Source organism: Ochlerotatus camptorhynchus, unplaced genomic scaffold (genome assembly GCF_037179485.1).
Source record: "Ochlerotatus camptorhynchus isolate MF236.1 unplaced genomic scaffold, CSIRO-AGI_Acam_v1.1 ptg000167l, whole genome shotgun sequence".
Taxonomy (NCBI): Eukaryota; Metazoa; Arthropoda; class Insecta; order Diptera; family Culicidae; genus Ochlerotatus; species Ochlerotatus camptorhynchus.
Window position 1 is genome coordinate 810,741 of NW_027040657.1, and position 21,480 is coordinate 832,220.

Consider the following 21,480-nt stretch of genomic DNA (forward strand, 5'->3'; position numbering starts at 1 on the left):
AACACGGATTGTCGGAGAGACAGTTTGGATTCCGGAAAGGGAGATCGACGGTGGATGCAATTCGGACAGTGATTGACAGAGCCGAGAAAGCTTCCAAACAGAAGCGGAGAGGAAATCGATACTGCGCCGTGATTACGATCGATGTCAAGAATGCATTCAATAGCGCCAGCTGGGAGGCCATCGCCAAGGCGCTCCATAGAATGAGGGTTCCAGGCTACCTCTGCAGGATTCTAAGTAGTTATTTCCAGAACCGGGTCCTTGTCTACGTGACAGACACGGGGCAGAAATCGCTTAGAATCACGGCGGGGGTTCCCCAAGGCTCCATTCTAGGTCCCACGCTGTGGAACGGAATGTACAATGGCGTGCTGACGCTCAAGCTGCCCAAAGGAGTTGAGATCGTTGGCTTTGCGGACGATGTCGTCTTGACGGTAACCGGTGAGACGCTGGAAGAAGTGGAAATGTTGGCGGCTGAGGCGATAGATACGATTGGTAACTGGATGCAAGGAGCGAAGCTGCAGATAGCCCACCACAAAACAGAAGTGATGTTGGTCAGTAACTGCAAAGCAGTGCAGCGGGCAGAAATTACCGTTGGAGAGCACACCATTGCTTCGAAGCGCATGCTTAAGTATCTGGGAGTGATGATCGACGACCGGCTAAACTTTAATAGCCACATCGAATATGCTTGCGAGAAGGCGACGAAGGTCATCAACGCAATAGCCAGAATCATGCCGAACAATTCTGGTCCAAGCAGCAGCAAGAGACGTCTTCTGGCTAGTGTTTCCTCATCAATACTAAGGTACGGAGGTCCAGCCTGGATTGAAGCGCTGAAAACGAAGCAGAACCAAAGGAAATTGAGCAGTACGTTCCGGCTCATGGCCATGCGAGTCGTGAGTGCGTACAGAACCATTTCGATGGAGGCAGTATGCGTTATCGCCGGTATGATCCCAATCGGCATCACCTTGGCGGAGGACTACGAGTGCTATATGACGAGAGAAACCAGAGGAGTACGAAAAATGGTGAGAACGGAGTCGATGGCTAAGTGGCAGCAGGAGTGGGATGCAGCAGAGAACGGTAGATGGACACACAGGCTAATACCGACTCTTTCGACCTGGGTGAACAGGAAGCATGGAGAAGCCAACTTCCACTTGACGCAGTTCCTGTCTGGTCATGGCTGCTTCAGGAAGTACCTGCATCGGTTCGGACACACAACGTCACCCTTCTGTCCGGAGTGTGGGAATGTGGAAGAATCACCAGAGCACGTGGTTTTCGAATGTCCTAGATTTGATGATGTGCGAGAGGATATGCTCGCCCTTAGCACGGAGAATGTCGTCGAAGAAATGTGTCGAGAGGAGGGCACCTTTAACGCCGTCAGCAGAGCAGTAACGCAGATCATGTCAGCGCTGCAGCGAAAATGGCGGGAAGACCAACTAGAAAGTAGTAATGTGCTCACACAAGTGCGAACTGAAAGCCGAAGCCGGGAGAACTCTCCGTCAGAGTAGGCTGTATCCACCACCAGGGATAACCGAGTAGAACGTGACGCTGGGAGATAAATGGCTCACAAATTGGAGAGACGATCAGCGAACTGGAAGCGCCAATTAGCTGAGGTAAAGTGAGGTGCGTAATGCACGGCCCCCTCCGAAGTAATACGACAAGTGGTTCCGGGGGAAAAGGGCAAGGCGTCTAAGGAGGTTTTAGTGCGGTAAGAATCCCACACACCGTGTCACCGCGACTGTGCGCCCAGTCGTCAAGCGGTGGCACGATGGCCTTTTTGAAGGTTTCCTCCTTGCCAAAAAAAAAAAAAAAAAAAAAAAAAAAAAAAAAAAAAAAAAACACACACACACACACACACACTCACACACACACACACACACACACACACACACACACACACACACACACACATACACACACACACACACACACACACACACACACACACACACACACACACACACACACACACACACACACACACACCACACACACACGCACACACACACACACACACACACACACACACACACACACACACACACACACACACACACACACACACACACACACACACACACACACACACACACACACACACACACACACACAGACACACACACACACACACACACACACACACACACACACACACACACACACACACACACACACACACACACACACACACACACACACACACACACACACACACACACACACACACACACACACACACACACACACACACACACACACACACACACACACACAGACACACACACACAGACATGTTCCGATCTCGTCGAGCTGAGTCGAATGGTATATGATGGTTTTGATACGTTTTCCGTTAAATCCAGCGTGAATGCCCATATTCACCGGATCTTATTCCGGCCATATCTCCGGAACCAGTTCACCGATTCCAAAACCGTTCAATAGCGTTCAATGGGACCCCAAGACCTATCATTTGGCGCCGAGTTTGTCCAAATCGGTTGAGCGGTTGCTGAGAAACGTGAGCGCATTCGTTTCGTTACATACACACACACATACACACATACACACGTACACACACACACATACATGTTCCGATCTCGTCGAGCTGAGTCGAATGGTATATGACACTCGGCCCTCCGGGCCTCGGATCGATAGTCGGTTTTTCAAGTGATATCTATACCCTTCTTTGTAAGAAGGGTAAAAAAAAAGTTTGCAAACACTACCTGCGCTAGAGGTGACTGCCGTAGAACTGATTTTTTTTGCAGTCATTCACTACAGCAAACGACAAAGGGAACTTGACCGAAATGAAAATGTGAAAAAAAATCAAAACGAAGCAGAGTGACTAAACGAGAGAGGATTTTTTACGAGAGGGAGCAAATACTGATTTTTCTACCTATTCGTTACGCTGTGCATTTGGAATTATGAATGCGAAAAGTAGCGTGGAGCAACGGATGGTATACGAAGTACCGCACACAAAGGACAGCTTGAAATTGAATGAATGGTTATGTTGACTGCTCATGAAAAAAAGGACAGACAGAAGCCCTGGTTTGAGCACTGTGGCGCGAAAATTTCTAATTTTGCATCAGTCTAATGTCCATGCACGATTCTTAACATTCTGAATGTGAAAATAAAAATAGTTTTGAGATCCCAAATCCAATTTTTTTCAAGATTTTGTACCTTAAAAAATAAAACTCTCCGATACAGATTGTAAGCATAAATTCTTCGACTACAAATGTAGATAAAAGTCAACGAAATTAGATCAATTGTCATTATTTATTATTTATTATTTCTTCATCAACACGCTTCTTGGCCCCAATGATGGATAAGTTGTTGCCAATGAACTATATTAATATACATTAAAACTACACATATGTTTAAAATTATCTAAAAACATTAAGAAATCTAGCACGTAACAAGTCACGCGGAACGTTAAAATCAAATTGACTGGCAACCAGGTTGAAAACTCTCTGTATCCCAGTAATGGCACTGTTCATTCCGTAATTTGTGCGGTGAGGTTGAGGTCGTAGCATCGCATTCTTCCGTAGAGATCTTGGTCGCACATACAAGTTGATTCGTTGTAGGATTTCAGGACAATCAACTCGACCCAGCAAGACATCAGAAACCAGCATAGCCTTAGCAACGTCTCTTCGTGTACTAAGTGTATCCAGACGAATTAACTGACATCGGTGCTCGTAGTTTGGGAGACGAAATGGATCCCGCCATGGTAGTCGACGAAGTGCGAATCGAACAGACCGCCGTTGCACTGATTCTATTCTCTCGATTCCATTTTGGTAGTGAGGGCTCCAAACAGTCGAACAGTACTTCAATAACGACCGAACTAATGCACAGTAGAGCGTCTTTAGACAGTAAATGTCCGTGAACTCTTTTGTTAACCGGAAGATAAAGCCTAGAGATTTTGAAGCTTTATTCACTACGAACGAAACGTGCCAAGTCCTTGATTTCGTTCACTCTTACCAATGGTACTCCAGAAAATGAATGATCGTGGAGTTTTGGATCTTTCAGTCGAGAAAACGTAATAACAGAGCATTGATTTACGGTCATACAATTCATCTGGCACCAATGAGCGAATGCATCAAGTTGTTGTTGTAGAAACTGAGCGTCAGCCTCAGAACGAATCTTGAAATTTAGCTTCAAGTCATCAGCAAACGAAAGCCTTGGTCCATCCGGCACTGCATTGACATCGTTGAAGTATAAAAGGAAGATGAGTGGTCCAAGATGACTTCCCTGCGGAATCCCTGACGTGATTGGAAATGAAGCTGAATTGGATTCGCCGATGACTACTTGCGAGCGACGACCGTTCAAGTAGGACTGGAACCAATCCAAAAGAGTTCCATGAATTCCAAGCTTTTCAAGCTTGCAATAATAATTGGTCCATCACAACAAGCTCGAAGAGTTTGGAAACAGCGCATAACGAGGATAAATTCTCAGCGCATAATTCCGCCATAATTATCAACATTCTTCCTATCGCCGTTTTTGTGTACAGGGAACATGTATGAAGATCACTTGAAGTGGCTCGAGCAAGCTGTCACTGCAGTTCTTCAAAAACACCGACGGAATTCCACTGGGACCTAAGCACGTTGACACTTTTAGTTTACGTGCAGTCATAATTATATATCCTGTAAGTTATGCAACGTTTCCTGAACATCTACAAAACTTTCTTAAGTTTTACAAAATTTCCTCAACTTCTACGAAGTTCTCTGAATTTATTCCAAATTCCATATGTATTCCATCTCTCGTAATACTTCGAAGATCTCTGAACAGTGTCTGTTTTTTTTTATCTTTACCATCACACGCAAGGAGTAGTGTTTCAACCCAGTGTAGATGAATTGCGTTCATTTTTAATATCTTCGCTGTGATATACACACTTAGATTTTTTTTGCCGAGGTTGACAGCACCGAGCAGCTTGGCATTTTATTTTGCTGGATCTCAGTGAAAAACTTGCCGAGATTCAGCTAACAAACGGGAATTTTGCCGAGATCTCAGCTAACAAAAATATTTTTTGCTGAGATCTCAGTGAAAATAAATGCCAAGCTGCTCCGTGGTGCCAATTTCAGCAAAAAAAATCTACGTGTGTACGAGCGAAACGAACAAATGCGTTAATTATAACGGGTGTTCAATAAAAAAAAAAAATGAAAATCTTTTCAGTCATACAGCTAGTAAAAAAAAATTTTTTTTTCAACGAATTCAGTATTTTTTTAAACATAATGTTTCTTCTTCAAAAAAAAACGTCAATGAATAATGGAGAAGGGGCCCTGATCAGCCGTACGACGCAACTTAGTCGCGATGCTCTCACAAGACCGCTGGATGGCACTGACGTCCATCTTCCGGATACAATTCCGGATCCTCGTGGTCAACTGCTTCGTATCCTTGGCCCGCCAATTATTTTTGTACACTGAGGGAGCCGAAAAAATCCTCAATGGGACGGCACTGGGGCAAGTTGGTCGGGTTCCTTTCATTACGGTATCTTTTTCTGCTCAAGATAGTTCTTCGTCATCCACAGGCACTGCGATTTCACGGTCGCTATCGCCTCGTTCGTGTACTCGGGGGACCGAGTCTTTTTCAAACAGATGATGCCCTCCATCTTGAGGGTTCGGTGAATCAAGGTATCACTTCCTTCATCTTCTTCGTCATTATCTTCGCCGGACGGCCGCTACCGGCCTTCCGCTCCACGCTCAGGGATGCCAGGTCGAAATTGGTCTACCGTAAACTTTTTTCCACGATGACCATGCGTTTCGTAAAACCGTACAACACGCTCGCGGAGCGCTTGCTGTTTCGACGCCATCTTCGATTGAACTGACAGCACCCGAGCGAAAAGAAACATGCCACCCATTTTTAGGGAGTCCAGAGAGCAATTCTCTTGGAGGGAAAACAAATTTACGCTTTTTACTTTAATTACAGAAAGGTATTGAAATCATTCTCATTTTTTATTGAACAACCGTTACATCAACGAATACGCGTATGTTGACATTGATGACTGCTTGATTATCCAACCCAAAATTGTCAAAATCAGAAGCAATCCTCAAAAGCAAAATAATCAAATTCATTTTGGGCATAATGATTATTTTCAACATTGTGGACTCCAGAGCCTAAAACCTCGATATTATCATCAATTCAGCATGAGGCAATAATTTGCCATCAATCTGTGTATAAAAATCAACACAACACATTCTGCAGCGCTATATTTGTGTTAAATGAAAATAATCATTTTGCAATTTGTTCCTCAAAATCATCCCCACCAAGATGAAGACGAATATTGATATTGACAACAACACAGGCGATAATAAACATCCAGCAACGAATGAACAAAAACAAATGTTGACTTCGATACTCAGAGGTTGCCTTGATCAAGAGAATGCTGTTATGTCAAAATTCATATTCATGCAGGTAGTTGGTCTATCTGTTAAGGTTGTCTTCATTTTCAACTAAGTTGAGTGTAGAAGGAATGATTTTTATCAGCACTGTCTCTGAACATCTTTGCACTTCTTGAAAGACACCTATCATCCACAAATATTTTTGAACAACTGGAGAGTTCCTTGAAATTTAACGAAGTTCCCAAAACCTCTCAGAAGCTCAAGGAGGTTTTTGAAGTAAGATCTGTGACAAACTGCAACGAAGCTCCCTAAACTGAAGCGAGGGTCCCTGAAGTTCTTAGAAGTTTATTGAACTATTTTTAGATCTTCGACAAAATTCCATGAACTTTTTCAAAATTCCTTACACTATATGAAGTTTTGGGCAGCTCCTCAAAAAGCTACAAAATTCTCAAAACATCTACATAGTTTGCTACACTTCAACGTTTCCCGTTGATTTTCCACGAAGTTTCAAGAACGAAATTTCTTTAATTTGTACGTAATTTCCACTATTCCAAGTCCATGAGGCTTCAAAAAGTGCCCTGAAATTATATGGATGTTTCCAATCAACACTGAGCTTCCCTGAAATAAAATAATGTTCCCTTAACTTCTACGAAGTTTCTCAAAATTAAATAAATTTTCCCCATCTACGCAGTTTTCAGAACTTTTCCAAGTTCCTTGTGTGTCGATTTTTTCTGAAGTTCTATGAAGTTCCCAAAATTTCTACCAAGTTTCTTCAATTTCTACGATGTTTTCTGAGCTTGCTTGAATTTTTACGAAGTTTCCAGAAGTTGAAGAAAAGACCCTGGGCTCATGGCCAATTTGTAGAGCTTGAATACGTCTTATTATGCCATCGATTAAATGTCGATATAATATAAGTAGTCAACTTAAAGGGCTTTAAAAAAATCGTTGTTGTGGTTCAATTTGACTAATCGCTGTTAACTAGTAACATCGAACTTGACAAGCTCGACAAAATACCGGCGAGTCAAAAAACAAACACCCAAAATTCTGGGAGGGGCCTGGCCCCCTTGGCACCCCCATTAGCTGCCGTCTGCCGCATAGTTTCATAAAGGAGGTTCTCATCTAGCATCCAGAATAGCACACGAATCAAGGAATGTGTTAGCAGCTGAACTATTAACGGAAGAGAAAGTCGATGAAGAGAATCGATCAAATTCACTTACACCCCTTTCCTTCTGACCCCCTCACATGTGTTTCAAGCTGTGCCTAGAGTGAGTCTCAATTTTAAGTAACAACAAAACTGAAAATTAGAAATCAAGAGCCACATGCGAAAAGGGCATACCAGGGTGACCAGTGAATTTTCATTTTGAAATTCCCGGTTTTTTCCCGGTTCAAATCTTAAAAAAATCCCGGTTGTTAATATTCAACAAAAAACGAAATTGAACGCATTTTTAAAAAGTAAATTTTCGGAGTTATTTGTGGGAAAAATAAAAGCAAAATTACTGAAATTATTTTTTAAAGCTAAAAGTATAAATTGAACTCTATGAGTCACATAATGTATTCAAAACAAATCATTGATCTGTCGAGATACCGTAAAACGGGGTATTTTTGATAATGCGGCTTACTTTGATAGGAGAATGTAATGATTAAATTTACTTTCTGTGCTTTTCACGAATTCGAAACATTGGTACCACATTGTAGCTTAGGGTGTTTACGTTGATATCGTATATAGTTTTTAAAGAGTATGTGTTACATATTAAACAAAAATATTAAAAAACATTTTTTTCTCCTGTTTGAAAAAGCACTCACACCATCTGATCGCGCACGGGCGGGATCCTACGTTGTGTTTATGATCGTTGTGATAGGTACGGAGATGAAATTGATAAAACACACAGTTTGCTTGACCGTCCTGCCATGGCGGAGGTATTCGAGATACTGATATATTGTTTATTTGTATTCGTTTGTATAGAAGCTACAGTGGGTAGGGTAGTTGTACATGTAGATGACGTTGCACAAACACCATCATTTATGAAATGTATCTCCGATATAGCCATCACACATTCAATATTGTATTCTTATTCCTTATGATATTTTCTGATTGTATACTCATTCAAAGTTTCATATTTCAAGAACTAAATTGTTTGAGTTTCTCGCATTATTTTCTACATTCATCGAGCGTTATCAATAAAACCCCAAATCAAAATACTGACGTACGGTCACAAAACTAAAAAAATAGTACAAAGGCAATAATTTCCGTTAAACATATTCAGGACTGGTAGCGATCAATGCTGTCAAAAATAGTGATTTTAGTGATCATGTAGAAAGAAATAAGAAGACCAAATAGTGACTTATAGTTGTAAAAAAGTGACCAAAGGGAAGAAAATTAGTCGTTCTGATGGCATACCAAATAAATGTTTGATGTTTTAGGCTTATTCAATTAAATTCTCAAAGACACTTAAATAAAGGGTGATACGGTCAAAATTTGGTCAAGGGTCGTTTATTTAAAAAATCAAATTAAATTTCTTTTTCAAGTTCAATTAGTATAAAATTCAGGAAAAATATTCAGTTAGGCTTCCGCTTTTCCAAATCCGAATTGCCGGGCTTTACGCTTGACCCCTGCCATCAGATTTTGTACAGCCACCTTGTCCACCTTCTTCGCCGCAGAAAGCCAGTTTGCCTTGAACTGCTGCTCGCCCTTAGCAGTTTTTTTGGTCTTCTTTAGGTTCCGCTTGACAATAGCCCAGTATTTCTCAATTGGGCGGAGCTCTGGCGTGTTGGGAGGGTTCTTGTCCTTGGGAACCACCTGCACGTTGTTGGCGGCGTACCACTCCATGGCCTTTTTACAGTAATGGCAAGATGCCAAATCCGGCCAAAACAGTACGGAACAACCGTGTTTCTTCAGGAAAGGCAGCAGACGTTTATTCAAACACTCTTTCACGTAAATTTCTTGGTTGACAGTCCCGGAAGCTAAGAAAATGCTGCTTTTCAAGCCACAGGTACAGATGGCTTGCCAAACCAGATATTTCTTTGCGAACTTTGACAGTTTCATGTGCTTAAAAACATCTGCTACCTTTCCCCTTCCTTTTGCCGTATAAAACTCCTGTCCCGGAAGCTGCTTGTAGTCGGCTTTGACGTAGGTTTCGTCGTCCATTACCACGCAGTCAAACTTCGTCAGCATCGTCGTGTACAGCCTCCGGGATCGCGCTTTGGCCGTCGTATTTTGTTTATCATCGCGATTTGGAGTCACTACCTTCTTGTAAGTCGATAGTCCGGCTCGTTTTTTGGCTCGATGCACGGTTGTAGACGATACACCCAGCTTATTTGCGGCATCTCGGAGAGAGAGGTTAGGGTTTCGCTTGAAACTACCGGCAACTCTCTTTGTCGTCTCAGCGGCTTCCGGTTTTCGATTTCCCCCCGATCCAGACTTCCTGGCTGTCGACAAACGTTCCCCAAACACTTTAATTACATTTGTAACGGTTGATTTGGCAACTTTTAGCGATTTTGCCAACTTTGCGTGCGAGTAGCTCGGATTTTCGCGATGCGCGAGCAAAATTTTGATACGCTGCTCTTCTTGCTTAGACGGCCTTTTGACAACTGAAGAGTGAATTCCAAAATCAAAATAGGAGCAACATTCTACACACACACACCTTCAAAATGAGGGGTGTTCAGGTTTTTAAATGCAAAATTGAAAGAAATACGTCAAGTTGATATTGACCAAATTTTGACCGTATCACCCTTTATGTAATGTACCTTTAAAGCGAAAGATTCACTAGAAAGTTTATGACTAAACCTCCAAGCTTCTACTACCTTGAAACTTGAAAAACCTGGAATTCGCAGGGAATTTTATTTTTTCTTGAAAATAAATACCTGGAAGTATCAGGGAATTAAAACAAATAAAATTTAATATTCCTAGTTATTTGCATTTCTACATTGAACTTTATAGATCCAGAATGGATTAATCTTCAGTAACAAATACATTTTTAAAATTCAGAGGCTTCAAATGATTTTTTTGGTTCTAGAATATGCATATTTCCCACCAATTTGATATATTCTGAATCCGAACAGTTATAATACTTCAAGAAATTTTCAAGAATCTGGAGTCAATTTCCCTGAACAGTTTTAAGACTCATGTAATTTTATTATAATTTCTAAGGATCCCATTCTACGGGAGTTCTGGGAAAAAATCTATGAGAAAAACATCAACTGCAATCTGCTTTTATGGTACTTCTGAGAAATTCCAGACTTCATGTGAAAGCGAATTTTCAAGAGAAATCTCCGTTCAATATGTAGTGCACTATTCTGAGGTCTTCAGAACAGCTTGAAAATTCCCAAAATATTCCTGAATTTAATTCAACTGCCTTGAAGTTTTTTTTTGTAGTGATGCTCGCAATACTTCTCATCAATGTTTTCAACTTCTCTAAACGTTTTCGGACTTCCTAAAGTTTTTCACAATTTTCCTAATCTTCATAAATTTTTAACATTTCACTAAATTTCTCTAAACTTTTTAAAAAATTATGTAATTTCCCGCTCTGGATACCTGTTCTTTCTTGAAATTTGTTTTTAGCTTTATTAGCGATGTTCTCGAAACTTCTCTAAAGTGTTTGCAGTTTTCATGAAGCTTGTTGTACTACCATGAATTTAATTAAACTGTTCTAAAAATGTTTAAGCTTGCGTGAACTTCTGGACTTACGTGAAAACCTCAATAATTTTCTTAACATCTCTAAAGTTCTCTCAAAATCTGGGAACTTCTAGAAATTTCCCGATGATTTAGTGAAAGTAATGAAAGTGAACTCCCTTGAAATTCTCTTTGTTTTTGGAGCTTTACTAAACTTATTTGAGATGCCCCAATGTCCATAAAAGTTTCTGAAGTTCTCGGATCTTCCTTAATTTCCATAGACTTTTATGAAGTTCTCGAAATGTTTCTGAAGATCTCTGTATTTCTGTGAAGTTTTCCAAGTTAGGCGCTTTAGGCTTCCGCAGCGAAATAATTAATAAAGTTTTATGATTTTAACTGAGGTGTTCAAGATTTGTCTGAAGTAACTAAAACGTCGATCTGTGTGCTGAAAATAGGCGTGAGGATGCTAAGAGAAAGTCGACGAAGAGAATCTGTCAATTTTACGTAGGACCTGATGCATTGTTCAGCTTGAATTCTCTTGGCTCACTTGATATACATTCCCGATCAAAAGTTTGAAGTGCTCATATATCTGCAATGAACCATTAAGTCAACGCTATTTATCACACAGATGGCGCTGTTCCATTGGTAGTAAGCAATAAAAATACCCATATAGGAATTGGAAAAAGTAGGAATAATACGCTTTTGATGCTTTTGATATTTTTGGAATCGGGGTGATGTCTTGAGGCCGAAAATTTATATACGACGCCATTTTGAAATCCAAGATGGCGGCTTCCAGGTTTATAAAAAGTGGGAAACACTGTCAAATACCCATCAATATGAGTATTTTTGGAATCGGGGTGATATCTATAAGCCGGAAATTGATATCCGACGCCATTTTAAAATCTAAAATGGCGGCTTCCGGTTTCATAAAAAGTGGGGAATACTGTCAAATTCCCATCAATAAAGGTATTTTTTGGAATCGGGATGATGTCCAGAGACCGGAAATTGATTTCTTACGCCATTTTGAAATCCAAGATGGCGGCTTCCGGTTTCAGAAGAAGTGTCAAATACCCTATAATATGGGTATTTTCGGAACGGGGACGACGTGTAGATGCCAAAAATTGATGTCTGACGCCATTTCGGAATGGCGATCAGTGGTTCAGAATAAGTGCCAAATAATCTGCAATATGTGTATTTTCAGAACGGGGACGACGTGTAGAGGCTGAAAATCGATGTCCGACGCCTATTTGGAATCCAATAGTGGCCATTGGTTTCTAAAAACCTGTGAAATACCAAAAATATGGGTATTTTCAGAAAGAGGGGCAACGCATGAAGCCCGAAAGTCGATGTCCGATGCCATTTTGGAATGCGAGATGGTGGCCATCTGTTTTAGAAAAAAAAAATGTAAAGTATTATACGATATAGCCGCTATCCTGAATTCCAATATGACGTAGGAGCATCAATTTTCGGCATCTACACGTTATCCCCGTTCCGAAAATACCCATATTGTAGGGTATTTGACACTTTCTGAACACAATAAACACCATATTGGATTCCAAAATGGCGTCGGACATCAAGTTTCGTCATCTATACATTGTCCCCGTTCCGAAAATACCCATATTGTATGATATTTGACATTTCATATGAAACTGAAAGCCGCCATCTTGGACTTCAAAATGGCGCCAGATATCAATTTCCGGCCTCCAAAAATCACTCCGATTCAAAAAATTCGGAATTCGAAATTTACGCAGTTCGTATCCCCCGCGTAAAAGCGACTGTATTCTATTTTTTATGATTTACTTGCTGCTGAATTTCGAAATTGCCTGACAATTCTAGGTTCTTCCAGGAAAAATAAAATTCCATGAGAATATATCTCGATATAACGTAACTGTCATGTTTGGCTTCCTTCGTCATTGTCTCACAAATAAAAATTTAATTATTGAAATTGGCATGACTAATAGACGGAGGATTGTGTCACTCTCTCCGATGGTGTTATTACTTTGCTTGAGTTAATGATTGTTAGCTAGAGATCAGCGATGGAAGTCAAAAGTGACGTTATATCCAGGTATATCTGTAGTAGACACCCTGATCCTCTTCTTCCCTAAATCCTTGGCAGATGTCTATGGATTATGGATTGAGCATGTTAAGAAGTACCTGCATCTCTTATACACCTATCTGAGACGTTGAACTCACCTTCAATTTGCTTGCCAGCGGCCGCGGCCACTGCCTGCGCCATCGTAGGATTAGGTAAAGGCGTCGTGGTGAATGCTGCTGTGGCCGCCGAGCCAAACTGAGGCAGAGCGGCGTACGGCGTCAGGGTGGCATCCGATCCAGTGGTCCCTAGAGGATGATCAAGGAAAAAGACTCAAACCAATTGTAGTAATTAAAACCTGATATGGTATTGTTTGAATGTAGGTAATCTGAGAAAAAAAGCAAGTAGGAAGATATATGGGGATCAAGTTCATGCAGCGGAAAAAAACACACCGAACATCGACTCTACTAGAAATGCAGCGGAAAAACGGGCATGCAAAATTTGGATAAAACAAAGTAAAGCGAATCAGATTGTGTTAAAATTGGAATCATTTCACGTCAATACCTCAGGGTGGTCAGCGCGAACCACACCGTACACCAATATACATATTTAGCGCTGTAGAAAGTGTCCCCGAAAGCCCGAGGAGGGTGTGAAAAACGCCAAACCGAGTCCACGCACATTCGAACATTGGAACGTTGGTCTACATGACCAATTTGGGGACGCGGGATGAATTTAATCATGACGACCCATTGAACCTTGCCCCCCTGGCCAACATGGCAGAGACAGCTAACCGCAGGGACATGACCGTAGATCGGGGGGAATGCCATCGGATCCTCTCACTGCCAGATGTTGTCTGTCGTGGGCACTGCAAGGGCGTATTTGTGACCGGTTTTTTTTTTGGTTCAATTTTATGAAATATTTTCCAGCTGGTAAATCATATGCGGTGATGACGTTTTTTTTTTTATTCTGTAGCAGCTGCTACATGATACTACCCCTGAAGCAGCTTGTTCCCGGCAGTTCCCGTTCGGTGATGACCCTGATTGGCATTGGTTTTCGCGGGTTTTTGTGGTTCGTCCTTCAATGGATGCGAATTTTGCACTGTTGCTGCTGATGTTGTTTGTGGGATGAAACCGCGATAACGCTGACATCAACAACAACGACGACGTCGACGACGTGGATGATGATGACGATGATATGAGCGTGTTGTCGGGCGTGATGGAAATGAATTTAATTTGGTTTTATTTATTATATTATTACAATTATTTGATTATTTATTTACACCACGAAGGTGCCACACGGCCACGGATCCAATTATTCTGATATACCGTGGAAAATGATTCGACTGTAAAGGGTCGTATCAAGGGGGAACAGAGCTTAGCTGTTCAAAGTAATCAAGGATTTTTTAACGTTTACAACTATCCCCATTCCGTCACTGGCGGTGGCAGACTGAAAAAGCTCGAAACGTGTTGTTTTCACCAGAAGCCGATGATAAACAAGTTGACGGGTATATGTCGCTCTGGGTATCGGAATCGTTAATTGGGAAAGATTGATGTTTATGGTTGTCATGACACAGCCAAAAAAAGAAAGCCATCCTTAACCAGTTGTTGTTTTCTCTATTGGGAAACTCACGCAGTGCTTGGTAGTGACATATTCTCTAATTAGCTGACCGCTGCTGGGTGCTCTAATTTGTAGGCTTTTGCCGGCACTATCAATTATTTATATCACCACTGGCCATGCGGTGGTGCTTTTCCCAGAATTAGGCACTCGAAGGTAGCGGCAGGTAATTTTCTCCGAAATTTCGGCTATTAACTACCAAATGCGACCGGACACTGGCTAGACCCCCTTCCCCGTCTCCAACGAAAGTCGAGGTAGTTAGGCGCGCCAAGAGCAGAACCAGCTGCTCTGGATGCCATTATTACAGACCAGGCGCGTACCCGTAAATAAGGCCTGGAATCGTTGATATAAAAATTTAATTACTGTGCGGTTGCGACCTACTCATTTGGGTGGTTGGATTGACTGGGAGACGGGAACCATAACCACACGCTGTGTGGACCGACCTCGCAGCAGGAAAATGAGGTGGTACATATACACAACGGAAAAAAGGACATCACATCCCAGAAATAAAGTCACGAGTTGCTACCCACACTGCAGCGCAGGTCGTCGTCGTCGTCGTCGTAACATAATTACGGTTTTTTCCAGCAGGACGGAATTGTTTTAATAATTTCCCGGAGACGACTTCCACGTGCACGGGTTGGAAGTGGGAAGGGGAGGGAGTTAAATCCGAACGAGTGAGTTGAAACGCGCGGACCACATTAACTGAGGGAGGGCCATTTCCGCCCGCGCACTCGCTTTTCCAAGAGCTCCGTGGTGAACTAGGGGAGAATGGTATAGAACGCACCCCCTGGGCAGAACGCACCAGCTGACTTTCATTTGTGTTTTTCATGGTTTTTAAGTAACTTTTTTGTTGTCTTATCAAGCAGCACTTCTAGCATAGTATCTGAACTCAAAATCCTGCATGATAAATCCTAGAATTGGATTTAAAATTCCAAGAAAAACTCAAAATAAAATGAAAAAGTGCGTCTTACCCCGGGGGTGCGTTATGTACTGTTCTCCCCTACTACTGGTGACCGCAAATAATATCATCTGCTGTGCCATGGCAGGTGAAGTACACAACAGAGGGAAGCATTTCTGCCTTTTATTGCATTTTTCCTCCGGTAAGTGGTGACCCACGTCTCCGGGCGGAATCACGGTGGTAGGTACGGATGTTTGAAATATTTCAGTGCTTCCAATCGTGGAATATGTGGGTCAACAGCGATTACACAACTATTAGGACGGCAAATACCTTGAGGTACTGCTTTCAGATTACCAGGTTTATGCGTGGCGGAATTTAGTGGAAATCGGCAGCTGTTTCAATGTAAATGTTTGAAGTGGAATAGAAGAACACCCTGTAACAGAGGTCTCCCTGTTCAGTAGCTACTCATATTTACTGTTCACCAGTGTTTGTTTTTGTCAGATGAGTGGAGCGATGGGTAAGCGTATAGAATCAGCTTCCAAAAGAAGCTTCTGTTGGAATCTTCTTTCAAAAGCTTTTGTTCAGAATCTTCTTTTAGAACATTCAATGAAAGTGTTTTGTTACTTCATACGTAAAGTTTGCGGTTTTTAACGTTGAAAGGCAATGCTATACTTATATCAGCATGAAGGTTTAGTGCGATAATTTATTAGCTAGAAAAAGTTCTGAAGAGGGTAGGTTGATAGTTCCGCTAGAGTATGGCAGTGTGAAAATTGAACAGAAGTTGAAATTGAGCAAAGGGCCATTAATTGCCTGTGGATTTGAGGACATACTTCAAATCCCGTCATCCATCAATGTATGAGCTAGGTAAAAGAGTGCGCGTTTGATTAGTATTATCGTATTAATAGCCCTTCGCCTTATTTCAACTTCTGTTCAATTTTCACACTGCCATACTCTAACGAAATTATCAATCAATCCACAGAACTTTCCCTAGGTAATAAATTATCGCACTAATGCTTCATGATGATATTCTTTAAGAAGCTTATTCTAGAAGCATGCTCGTCGCTCCGCTCCTGTGACTAAAACACGGACGGACAGTAAATCTGAGTAGCAACACACTAAAGGAGAAGTTCCGTAAATGGATTCTTGTGGGATTTAATACATATCTGTAAACAATGTTAGATATTAAGTAAAGAAGGTGAAATAGTTTGGGATTATTCTTAAATATATGGATAAAAACAAAATTGTTTAATTGTACAAGTCGATAACTCGATGGTCCTTCCAATATCCAATCATAGAGAGTTGCCAATTTTTCCGGTTGTCTTCATCCAGGAAAAAATATGCTGTGTATGCAATGACCCATTTAACCGAGTCATCTCTTCAGCTCAATCGCATTCGATTATATGCTTAATTTAAACGTATATCGCACAACCGGAAAAATTATCAAAATTCCGAGGAAAAACAGTTTGTTTCTGTGATCGAAGCCGTCAACATTTGTGCATCTTTTAATAACCTTGAAAAAGTTAGCTCAGAACTCTTTAAAGGAATTTCATGCAGTGTTCTCAAATTTCCATTCGAATAATTTCCCTTCAGATTATTCTTTTCAGAGTCCCTTTAAAAGAAATTTGAGATTCTCTCTGAGAGTCCCTTGAACATTTCTTTTTAACATTTCAGAACACTCCCAAAAATTTGAGGAATTCATCTTAAGGGGGTAGTCCACTCTGGCGGCATGAAAAATAGGTCATTTTCACGATTTTTTTTTAGGGTAAATAGCGATCAATTCAAAAAAAGGAATGCATGGTTTTGTCAATTGAAATGTCCTCTTTAATAGAGATTTTTTTTTTGGCGCGATTGGATGTCTCCTGTAACGGCTGCACCAGGTTCCCCAGGAGACCTCCCGTCTGAATCGTCGCGGGGCGGGACGTCTGGCGGTCACACCACTGGAGCTGGAACAACGAATTTTTTGTGGTTATTCTCTGATAGATGACCCAGTCTTGTACGTAGCCGTTTTTAATTTGGCGGTCCGTTTTTGTACCCTAAGATTGGAGATAAAAGCTTGCACCAAAAATCCATTTAGGATTCTTTTGAAAATCGGCTACGTACAAGACTAGAAAAAAAGGTACTTAACTCGAAAATTCAATCGCCGTTTAAATCGAATGAGCCGTTTCTAAAATACAGCGCCCGCCAATTTTTAAACATCGTTTAGAGAAAATCACGGCAGCAGTTAGAACTACTAAGACACGCCGTTTCGTCGGTAACGGGCGGGTACTCCGAGCGCTCACCTGAGCGCGCTTGGAGCGTCTGGACACGAGTCCACTAATTGGCCTATAACTTTGGAACGATGTCACTTGCGGACTTGTCTATGTTAAAGTAGATATTCCAAAGTATTTTTTGAGCCAAAAAAAAAAATTTTTTTTTAATTTCCAGAGTGGACTACCCCCTTAAGATTCACTTCAAAAGAATTCACTGAAGCTTCCTTTCATAATTATATTTGAAATTAGCCTGAATTCTCCTTAGAATTTTCATGGAGTTCACCTCAGAATTGTCTTACTTTGTCTGCTCATAACTATCCTCAAGCTCGTCCCCCATCTCTATGAGTCTCATCGTCGCCCACTGTTCACCATAGCCGGTCGAACTCCAGACCATACTACCGTTCATACTGGCGACATCGCTCTGATGAGACAACGAAACCCTACGCCCAAGCTACGGTAAGCTCCTACTCGGATTAATATTTAATCCCTTCCTTGTTTGGATGATCCGCAACATGTTTGTTTAGACTCGTGTTGATTAAATCTAATGTCGACATCAAAGCAGCTGGACATTCTCGATCGGGATTTAATTCGAGGATAATACCGTTAGGAGCTTCCAATCAGCTCTATGGTGATTGAAAGTAGAGCTGTTGGGATTAGAAATTATTTCTTGGGATATTTCAAAAGTTACTGGAAGGTGATCAGAACCGAAGTCAGCATGGGTAACTAGTTGGCTACAATGTAGACATGAATCAGTTAAGTAGATCATGGATCAGTAGACATCGATAGTTGACGGATTTCTTGCTGAAGAAAAGCATGTTGATCTGTTTGGATATTGAATAGTGTAATAACCTGAAGAACAATCATCAAACAGAATGTTACCATTGGAATTGCTTTGAACATTATTCCATGTTGTATTAAAATCACCAATAATGAAGAATTTAGACCTATGACGGGTAAGTTTCTGGAGGTCACCCTTGAGAAAATTCTTTTGCTGGCCTACGCATTGGAATCGTAAATAGGCAGCTATAAACGTAAGTTGTCCAAATTTTGTTTCAACAGAAACTCACAAAGTTTCAAAAACTTTGGTTTCAAATGAAGAAAGAATTGTATGTTTGATTCGTCTATGAACAATGATGGCGACGCCACCACGCCAAGACGATCATTTCTATAAATGAAATAATTTGCGTCCTTCTTAACCTTATGGTCAGGTTTGAGGAACGTTTCAGTTATAACGGCAATATGCACGTTATGAACCCTCAAAAAGTTAAATAGCTCGTCTTCATTATCTTGAAGAGATCGAGCATTCCAATTTAAAATATTTAATGCTTTAAAATCCATTACTGAATTTTAAAGTCATGACAATATTATTTGCAAATTTTACTCCAGTTTGAATAGCATCAAACATGGAGTTAGATTTAAGCATATCAGAAATCATGTCAATTAATGCTTTCTGTAAAAATTCCTTGTTCCTTATTCCTTAAAAAGCAGTAATGCTTCCTAAGTCAAATTTTTCAAAATTTCCGTTAGATTTACGTTGGTTAGTATTTTGATTTCAGCTGGTGCGTTCTGCCCAGGGGGTGCGTTGTATACCATTCTCCCCTACCTACGGGTACGAATGTAGAATTTGTTCCTCGCTGACCATTGTTAACAGCAGAGGAATTTATACTTGGCCGGGAACGTGAAGCGCTTCCTACCTGTCGCTTAGAAGCAATAGGATCGCTTTGCGAGTCTTACATTCCCAAAAATTGGATTTGTTGTTTTCACCACAATTTGAACATTTAAATTTCTTAGGATCTTCCTTCACAGGACAATCGTCCTTTGCGTGAGAGGAATCACCACAATTCATGCATTTAGCTGGCATGTAGCAATTTTTAGTTCCGTGACCCCATCCCTGGCACTTACGGCACTGGGTGAGGTTTTGGAAATTTCATCTAGTCTTCTTGAAGTGTTCCCACTTCACTCGGACATGGAGCATAAGGCTAGCTTTTCTAAGGCCTTAAGGTTGTTTAGTTCACTAGACTTGAAGTGAACTAAATAAAAATCATTAGAAATCCCGTTGCGCGAATCGCCAGGACGGGATTTCATTTTCATTTTGATTACTTGGAGTGGCACAACTCCAAGTAATTTTGCCAGTTCATCTTTGATCTGATCCAGGGATTCACCACTGGGCAGTCCTTTCATGACAACCTTGAACACACGTTCAGTTTTGGTGTTGTAAGTAAAAAATTTGTGCTGCTTCTCAGTAAGATACTTGAGAAGACATTTAAATCCGTCCAAGGTTTCAGCCAATACACGGCATTCACCCCGACGTTCAATTTGTAGTGAAAACTTAACTTTCACGAAGTTCAAAAGTTCCATGCGAAGAGCATGGACATCGGAAGTGGTTATTACAATAGGGGGAATCTTTTCCTTCTTGGCATTAAGCCTATGGATCATTCTCATCATGCGTGAGCAAATCAAATTGATTACTCAAATTAATTTCATCAGAAGGGAGATCAAGAGTTTGCCCCTTTTTTGCGTTTAGGAGCCATGGCGGCAGTAAATTTTTATCCAAATCGACTTCCAAGCAGATTACTATAAGAATCTGAAGGATCGAAGAGGAATTTTCCAAATCGATATCCAAGAAGGATTACCTCCGGTAGGGTCCAAACGAAGAGGAATAAGAGTTGAACAAGAGTAGAAATTTTACAGGTTGAGCACTGAAAAGTGCTGTTAAATTTGTTGTAGCTTTAGGTAGTAGTAACACTTCCTTCAGCAAATGGATTCCAAACATCACTTTCTCAATTCCAGGCATTGTGTTCCAGTCTTATTATCCTCCTGTTTCTGTGCTACTTGCCCCTGCCCAGCCAGGATTTGGTCGACCGTCCGACAGTAGTATCTGAAAGAGGCTTCAGAAACCAGTTTCCTACCTAACTGCTTCCAATCGAAATTGTTACCCATTAACCTCGAGCCCGCCACGAGTAATTGGTACCCAATACTAACCTAGAACTAAACTGCTGTTTAAAATGTAAATTCAAACATTACTGATTTGTGGCTCCGCAAATTGTCACACACGACTGAGCCTAGTAATTAAACGAACTAGTTGAAAAAAAAAAATCCGCACCAAAACTCTACGTTTGCCTTTAACATTTTTTGATTGTTATTCAACGAATTTTCAACGCAACATTCTGTAACCCATTAAAGCAACAGGTCATGCACCTGCATCGTCCGAGAAAGGGACAATGACAGGCTGCACTACGGTGGAACTCACTCATTTACCTTATGTCATGGAACGATAACCAGATCGAAACAAGCGCCATACTGCGATGGTAACCAACCATGGCAATTATGAACATGAACTAAAAAAAGACAGACCACCCACCCAACGGACGGGAAAAACGTTATAAATTTATAATTATTAAAAATATAATTATGATGATAATTATTGCGGATCGGAGTGGGTCGTCATATGCTGCTGCTGGCTGTGGCGGGCAGGGTGGTATATTTTTCTTTTCAACCACCCGCCGCGAATATGACCGCCCGTTCGTTGGCTGGAACCTGTAAAAATTCTAGGAATGAAATCAAATGAGATGATTTTTTTTTAATCCTGCAGCGCCGCTGCTGTCTCTGTTCCCGAGGTTGACTGAGGTTATGCAAATGGTCAATAATATATGAGAGGGCGAACGAAATGGTGTAATTGCGCTGTTCTGCGAAGGGGTTGCGTGTAATATTTATGGCGGTTTTTCCCCAATTAACAAGGGCCCTGTTAATTTGTGGACCAT

At 41.1% G+C, this 21,480-nt stretch overlaps 1 protein-coding gene across 5 annotated transcripts in view; it reads right to left on the reverse strand.

Moving 5' to 3' along the window:
- Positions 1-21,480, reverse strand: part of bru1 (bruno 1) — a 756,396-nt gene that overhangs the window by 11,181 nt on the left and 723,735 nt on the right. For all 5 annotated transcript variants that reach the window (XM_065222372.1, XM_065222373.1, XM_065222374.1 and 2 more), the window contains one exon: positions 13,120-13,266. In XM_065222372.1, coding sequence (XP_065078444.1) covers positions 13,120-13,266 — 147 coding nt within the window. The remainder of the gene's footprint in view (positions 1-13,119; positions 13,267-21,480) is intronic.